Raw genomic sequence first — 8,284 nt, forward strand, 5'->3', positions numbered from 1 at the left:
TCTCTCCAGTGCAGCCACCTGCGATCCCAGTGCCGCCTCTCCCTTGGGTTTTAGGCTGCTCCTGCCACCCCAACTTTGCACCAGAGCCTTCTCCAGTTTCACGCTGTGGCATTTGAACGCCTCGACCTCTGCAAACGCCTACGTCCTCTTTTGGCTTATGGACCTCCTACCCCGGCCCCCTCCCCAGCGTCCCGCTTCCAAGCCCACAACGCCCACGGCATTTCAGCAAAGGGGCTCACGAGTGCCCGTGCCGCTTTGTCCCACGGCACCAGCCCCGCCGCCAGCTCCGGTGAGGGCGAGGAGATGCTGGTCCACGCTTTGCAAGCTGGAAGGTCCCACCTGGCTATAGGAGGTTGCCACCTTCAGCCACGGAAAGCAGAGGTGGCAAGGTAGACGGATGGGCAGAGAGAGACAGAAAAGCGCCACGGGCAGCAGAACAACCTGTTTGACAGATTTCCCTGCCGATCAAAGCTAACTTTACTTAGAGGATTTGACATCTGATTAATTACGTCGCGCTGGCTCGCCTCAAAAGGTTGCGTTTTCAGCAGCCCTCGCCTTTCAACCTCGCAGCGTTTGGTGGCCCAGCCTGCTCCCCCGGTGCCAGCAGAGGAGGGGACGGCGGGAGGGTGGCTTTGCCAAACGTCCTGGCCCATCCCTGGGAGGCAGGAGATAAGGAGGGCGAGGGACGGCCGGGGACAGAGCCCCTTTGTCTGCGATGCCTTTTGTCACGGGTAGATAGGAGGCGGCTGCCTCGCACTGACATTTCGGTGACCAAATTAAAATGCACCGCCGTAGAGACTAAATGTCATTAGCCTCATTAGAAGTGATCACATTAAAATAAACAACAACAACAACAAAAAAATTAAGTGGAAATTAGCCAACGCCATTAAATAAAATAAATAAACGGGCAGATCCGGCAGGGACCATGCGGCTGATGCCAATGGCCATCATCTAGATGCCAAGACAGGTCCGGCCACGATGTGGCCCCAAATGTAGCTGCCTGTTTGGGATAAGTCTATGGGGTCCTTCGGGATTCGTTTCCAGGCAGTTTCAGGATGCTCTGCGCAGGCTGGCTTTAAGGACTTCGATGCCCGTGTCCCCTGGGGCTGGTGCTGCAGGCAGCCCTCTGCCAGGACCTCTGCCAGCAGCTGCACCGTGAAGGATGCACCCCGTGTTGCGCTGCTCTAACAGGGACAGAGGTGGTTTTTTAGCAGCATCCAGGTTTCTCTCCGATGCTTCCCGTTCGATTACTGGACAACACCAACCGCATTTCTGTTATGTGCTGCGACAGGACTGCCGCGCAAGGTGGAAGGCTTGGTGAAAGAAGTGCTGGTTTGTCCTTGTAAAGAGAGGAATTTTTCCTCTAACCCCTCTTGCTATGCAAACGCCATTTCCTTTGGGGTGGGAGAAGTCATCAGAAGGCCCTTGCAAGATCTTGCTTATGACAGAGCAGATTTGAAAGCCCAGAGATCTCCTTCCCCCTCCTTCCCTTCTGTCAAAAATTATAATCATCATTTTCCAGCTTGCTGAACAATCAAAGTGTGGCCTATATTCGCTGGAGCTCCTTCCACACGCCACATGCATAGCAACAAGTCCAGGAAACAAAAGCCAGAAGTAAACAGTTGGGCGAGAGGAGGCGATGGGCTGGCAGGTGGACAGCAGAGGAAGGCTGCTCAGAGAGAGCTTGCGGGGTGCTGGCAGCCTGGCTGCCCCCCAGTCTCACCAGTTCGGAGCTGCTCTGAGGGCCCAAAGCCCCACGTGAAGACCTCTTCTTCCATGCTCTGCAAGGAGCATGGGAAGAAACGTGCCTGGGCGATTTGGTTAGCAGAAATGGCAATGGTCCTGCTGTACCAGAAGGAAACCCAAGCCCTCCTGCTGCAGGTTTAGCTGGTCCTCATGCGGCTGACGAGCCACAAGGAGCTCGCTATAGGGTGAGCCACGAAGGACAAAGTCACATCAAGCACAGGTAAGCCTAGCTGCCCCCCTGGGAAGCTTGTATCTTCTGCATAAAACCCCACCAGTGCACCAGCTCTGGTCAACACAACGGACCCCCCTCACCCTGTGATTTTGCTGTCCAGACAGCCTGAGCTGATGAGGTCCAGTCCCAGCATCTCATCCTGAAGCACGGAGCTCACAGGGAGGTTTGCCACGCTACCCCTTCCCCGTGGTTTGCAGCCCGCTTCAGTCTCCAGAGCTGTCAATCCAGCACTTTTCACTAGCGCTGAATTCACAGAAAAGTAAATCTAAAAATAACTCTTCTTTTTCCCCCTTCCTTGCCTCATCTCACACGTGTTCTGTGTGCACATGACTCTGCCGCACAGGCAACAGGGCCAACTTCTCCAAAGCAGCTCCTCCCAAGGAGGCTGGTCTCAACACCGATGCACCGACAGGTCTCTGCAGCTACCTGAGCCTTGGTGCCCAAGGCTGACGTGTCTATCTGGGAAACTCAGCCCGTGGAGACAGATCCAGGACACGAGATCTGTGAGAGGCACCAAGTCCCCTTTCCAGAAATCCCCTGAAACCCCAGTCACCGCTTGCTGCTACCATGCAACCGCTCCCTGCTTTCAGGTGATCTTGAAGAGACACCTCCTCTGCAAAACACTCTTCCCTGGCCCTGCCAGGAGAAGCCCACCACCTCCACGCAACTCCAACCAATGCCCCAAACCACTGCCTTTCACCACCCCACGCTCTCTGAGCCTCAGCCGGGACTAGAGGTAGAGCCCACCAGCTCCAAGGTCCCGCTCGGCCAGACCCCGCAACACCTGGGCTCGTGCTACCATCAGTTCACAAGGGCCATTCCCACCTCTCTAGACCTCGCAAGCCACCTTGCTTGGTCACCCTTAGAGGGTGACAATACAGTCCCAGAGCTTTTGAGAAGCAGGCAGGAAAGTGTTTCTCTCCTCTAAGCGTGAAACGAAGAGGAGTTCCCTGGAAAAACCCACCCACTGAGCAGCAAGTGTCAAAGCCACCTCTGTATGTGCTGTTGCCGCATTGGTAATTATAAGTACCATGCCTTCATTAAGGAAAGGGAGAGATGACTGGGAGGCAAGGAGATTTGCAGCAGAGCTGTTATTATTTTTAAGTTTAAACAAAAAGGAGAAGTGTGACAGCTGAGATCATTCCCCATCCTGCACATGCCAGCAGCCGAGAGCATTTCGGGGGATGCTCAGGCCAGAAGGTAAGAAGGGACAGGGACCAGTGTCTGGCTTTACCTAACTGGGGAGGGGAAAAGGATAGGGCTGCAAAGCCCAGGCTGACCACAGGGTCATGAAGGGTGTTACAGAAAAAAAACCCACAAGTTCTCCTCTGTCCCTGCCTGACTGCAGCAAAAGGATCCTCCTGGGTACCCTGCTCCCTCCACAAATGTGCCGGGGTTCTTCGCAGCACCCCGGCAGCCTCCTTCTACACTCCTCGCCCAGCAACTCTGGTTTCTAACCGAGCAGAGCACAAACTTCGAATTCCATATTCAAGTGTAAAATATGAACACGGTTGTTTATGCAGCTCAAAATTCACCATAACCAAATATTCAAGCCTTTGGGGAAGATTTTCAAAGGCACCGGTTAAGGCACCCAGCTCCCATCGGCTCCTTTGAAACGTTTCTCCTTTTTCAGTTTTTCACAGGGATTCGCACCAGCAAAAGCTCCTCCACCCAGCCATCTGCAACTAGTGAATGCACAAAGGAGACGCTGTCAAAGAGAAGCTGCTGGAAACGCAAAGCAAGGTTCACCACTTTGGGGCATCCTGGAAGGCAGCTGCTGGAGCCACCGGTCCAGAAACCTGCAGCCCCCAGAGCAAATTGTTCTGAAAACTTGTGCCGCGGGGATTTGCACGGAGCAAAAGCTGCGTGTGCCCGTTCTCCCATCACGCTCCCTCCCCACGTCATCTGGAAATGAGAGCAAGTGCTGCTCCTCCCCAGCAGAAACAAAAACGTCCTCTAAGAGGCCAATGCCAGCTTTCTCCCGCTCCCAGGAGCCAGGGGATGGGGGAATCGACCTCTGGCAGGGAAACTACAGCCCAAGCCTCAGGCAGAGGAAGACCAGGCAGTGTTTTTGGGCTGACACCCACCAGTGGAGGCTCCCCATCCTGCTGGGACCTCTTCCCCAGCATCTCTGGCTGATGGAGGATTGATGGCTGCAGTGCCTTATCCACTACTACCCCCAGCCTTTGAGAGAGCACAGAAAATCCCTTTAAGTCCCTCTTGCTCATATTGAAATGACACTAAAGCGGAACTAATGTGCTCCAGGTACTTATTCTTAGGCTTAGTCGCAGGAATCAGCAGCCCTCCGCCAGTCTGCCATCCCCCGCTGGAAAGAGGTGATGGCAGTGGGAAAAGCATGCTCCTGTAGCAGGGGCTCCATACTAGGAAGGGATGGGAAGGTGTTTTTAACTCCTGCAATGTCCGTTTCTCAACTTTAGACAGCATTTAAAACCACCACCAAAGCCATGCTGCCCAAGCGAGGATGAGGCAGGAGAGGCAAGGGATTGAACAACCAGAGTCTCCGAGGGGACACAGAAAGCAGGTCCCTGGTGCAAGGGGTGACGGCAGAGCACTGGGGGACTCTCCAGGCTCTGCAAGCTTTATCTTGACCGCGATGCCCAGGACCAGTGAAAAACAGGATCGTCTGTCTCACCCCACGCTGCCAGATTTCTGACCTCTGAAAGGAATGACAAGTCATTTCGCCAAGCCAGCAAAGGCAGCAATATAAATGTCTGAAGAAGCTGATGTGCATTGATTTTTGCCACCTGTAGAGCCACGATGTCATACCGTAACTGCAGATTAGCCAAATATACTCCCCCCTGCCCCAGATTCATTCTCCAGTGTATCACAGCCCACCTCGGTACATCTCAAAACAACAGCACCCAAAATGCCCAGCAGTTCAAAGCATTTGCCAATAGCTTGACAATTAAATTACCCACACCACCTCCCCATCCTGCAGTGTTGGGCTCATTAAAAATTCTCAGCATCCTTCCCATCAGAAAGAGCCCACCTCAGAGAGCAACTGATGTCCAGGAACCCGCCTCCCTCAAGGCACCAGATGACAACGGCATTAAGCCTTCGAAATTATTTTGGATGGAAACTTGTCTTACAGAGAAATAAAAAGCTGCAGAGTAAGACACTATCTATGACCAGAGGGGTCAGGGTTTCATTATTGCATTAACCTTTCATGTCTTTAGATTCCACAAGAGTAAATTGGTAACAAGACAACATGAGCCCCAATGGGTAAAATGCATCTTTCCTAACAAAAGTCAGGGGGAAGGGGAAGAACAGAGGTGGGAGCAGGAGAAAGAGGAAAAAACTGGCAAATAAGCTATTACAGCTAATAATAACTTTGCAATGCTATTTTCTGCAGGAGCCTTCAAATTGTGATGTTTCCCTTCACTCTAATTACACCTTCTAAAAGCAGGTTCCCTTCTCACTTTAACCACCCCGTGCGAAACTCCCGCAGGATTTGGATAAAAACGGAGAGGGAAAGAGTTCACACTTCACGAACAGCCTCTGCATATCCCAGGGGAGTGTCACCTGCATAAAACACATGGGATTACGCTTGCAAATAATAAACAGCCCCGAAAAAACCCGCTCTGGGAAAGGTGCGGGCTCCAAGGGTCGGCAAGGACCTCTCGATTTCCCTCTGCGCCAGCTGCCATCCAGGGAGACTTGGCCAACATGACTTGCATTACAGCCCACGGCAGCGAAACCACAACTGAAATCAGTGCCGCAGCCAGGTTGAGCAGGGAGGGAAAACATCCAACCTCTGCAAGCCATGCAAAAATAAGAAGGCGAGGAAACGTTCCAATCCCGTGCTCCAAGGCAGAAAGCGGTCGGTATGGGGGCAGGAGGGCAAAGTACCAAGCAGCCAGGCCAGTGCACTGGAATATTTCCCTTCCTCTAATGCACGCAGCAGGTTTTGGCTTCATGGATTAACGGCTGAGCCCAGCTGGGCAAAGTCCTGGGCTGGTTTGGCTCAGGGGACATTCAAAGCCAAAGCAGGTATTACTGCTTAATAGAATAAGAAGGGAAAGCTACAACCGCGTAAGCGCGGACCAAGAAACCTCTCCCAAGTTACTGGGGGCTTAAACGCACAGGCCTTTTCCTCTCCCAGCACACAGAGATGTCAGAGCTAGCCCGGGCCTTGGCCCAAACAGCCACGTCCCGAGGAAGCTGCAGCAGGGCACCAGCAAACCGCAAATGCTTCGTGCCAGGTCTCTGCCAGCTCCTGCAGCTTAAGGACACCTTGGTGACAGCCCATCAAGCGTCACACGTCCTCTTGTTCGACGTGCGCTGCTGCCTTGCATCCATTTCTTTGCCATTTCGACCCGGAGGAACCTCGTCTAACAAGAGGGTGAAAGAGCCAACGCTCTACTTGGCACAGCGTCAGTGAGGCAAGCTGCCCCCACGCCAGGCGTGCCTGCCTTATCTTGCTCGAGATAATATTTTCAATAAAAACCCCCTTGATTTGGCAAAGTCGGGCAGCTCATGTGACCGCGTCACCCTTCTCGTGCTCACGTGCTAAACTATGGGGGCACCATTTTGGTTTAAGGCATTGCTGAGGAGCTGGAGGCATCGCTGTCAGAGGTCCTCCACCAGCGCTCCTCAACCAGCCACCGCGCAACCCCAGGGGACGGCGCTGGCCCCCCCAGGGCTAACGCACATCACGTCCCCCTGCAATCCCACGGAGCATCGGTGGTACCCGGCCCCGTTCCAGGGGCTCTCCTATCTGCTGACTGCTCGGGCTGCAGCGCGGCACCGCTCCGCCACGGGACCCCGGGATGGGGACGGTCCCACGGCACGAGCCTCCCCAAGCAAGTTTTAGCCCGAGTCCCCTCGCGTTCATCACAGCTGTGGAAAGAGCTAGTTTCCAGCTGTGACACAACTAACCTCTCCCCCACCAGCCTCATCCTCTTCCCACACATGCCAGCCCTGCACAGCAAAGCGCTGTAACTAAACCATGGAAAAGCTGCTGAAATTATAGCCGTGCCTCTTCCCTGCCCTCCCGAGTCCAACATAATTCTCGCTGACGGTCATGAAAAACACATGTTGGGTTAAGACCGGATCTCAGCCTCGACACCCAGTCCCCATCTGCTTGCACAGGGACCGTAATCTTTTCAGCTGCTCCAAGTGCACACATCATTGTCAAAAAAAAATGCCGGCGACTTTGCCCCCCCGGCGTGCAGCTCTGCTGTCCGCCCCCATCGCTCCCTCCCCACGGATGCGGCGCAGGGCTGCGCTCACTGCCCCGCCACGACCCACCCTCCGAGCATCCACACGGAGCCAGCGCTGGATCCAAACCTGCCGTCTCCCCCCTCATCCTCCCCCGGCAAGCCATAGGGGACGAGGCCAACCCACGTTTCGGGAGCCACCTGCTCGGCTCGTGGAGGTTGCAGCACCTTCGCCACAGCCCGACGCGGTTCCCCCCCCCCCACCGAGTGCCCGGATCGGGGGGTTCGTTTTCACTTTGCAAAAGGGAGCGAGGGGCAGGCACCCGAGTTTGCCCGGCAGGAATCAGGGAAACAGGGATGAGGGGGAGCATGGGGAATAGCGTGGCAGCTCGGGAGAGAGGAAAGGCACAGGAGGTGCCCAACTTTGAAGGGGAAAAAGCTCCGTGACCCCATCATTTACAGCCAGAGGTTGCCCGAGGGGACGGACTCTGACCAACCCTGGGGGGCTGCCGTCAATCCCAGCCAGCTCTCACCGCAGGTGCCAGCGCCGCTCGGGTGGGTGCCCGGGGGGGTCCAGCCCTGCCGCGGGGGACAGGCACGGCTGTTTGAACCCCACTCGCCGGGAGCGCTTGGCAATTCCCTGCTGCAGAGCAACTCCCTGTCTGCCTGCATGTGTGCGTTCGTGCGCAATGTGCATGAAGTCCGGGTCCCCCGCACACACACACTGCTCGGCTTTCCCACCCTGCGAGCCGATAACCCTCCCATCACCTGGAGAAAAAGCTTTTTTGCGCTACCTGGGATGAAGAGCAGGGCAGTTGTGGCCGTGAAGACGATCCAGCAGGCAGGATGGTACATCTTGGAGCTGCGGTAGACTAGCGGCTGATTTGCTTGCTGCTTGCTGCTGCTGCCGCTGCTTTCGTCTGCGTTGAATTCTGAGCAGGTTTAAATCCAATGTTTGCAGAGGGAGGGAGACTGAGTTAGTGAGCTAGAGAGAGAGAGAGAGAGAGAGACAGGAGGAGGCAGTCAGTGTCTCTGATTTTTCTCCTTGCACACGCACGCACACACACGCACACACACACGCACACAACTAGCAGAAGGAGCACCAGGCTCAGTGCGTGCACCGGGG

At 55.0% G+C, this 8,284-nt stretch overlaps 1 protein-coding gene across 1 annotated transcript in view; it reads right to left on the reverse strand.

Annotated features, from left to right (window-relative positions):
- OPCML (opioid binding protein/cell adhesion molecule-like) overlaps positions 1-8,013 on the reverse strand; it is a 298,021-nt gene extending 290,008 nt beyond the window's left edge. Inside the window, exon 1 of the mRNA XM_010581411.1 lies at positions 7,953-8,013. Coding sequence (XP_010579713.1) covers positions 7,953-8,013 — 61 coding nt within the window. The remainder of the gene's footprint in view (positions 1-7,952) is intronic.
- Between the last annotated feature and the right edge of the window lie 271 nt (positions 8,014-8,284).

The sequence above is a fragment of the Haliaeetus leucocephalus genome, unplaced genomic scaffold, assembly GCF_000737465.1.
Source record: "Haliaeetus leucocephalus isolate CR32 unplaced genomic scaffold, Haliaeetus_leucocephalus-4.0 Scaffold773, whole genome shotgun sequence".
NCBI classification, from domain to species: Eukaryota; Metazoa; Chordata; class Aves; order Accipitriformes; family Accipitridae; genus Haliaeetus; species Haliaeetus leucocephalus.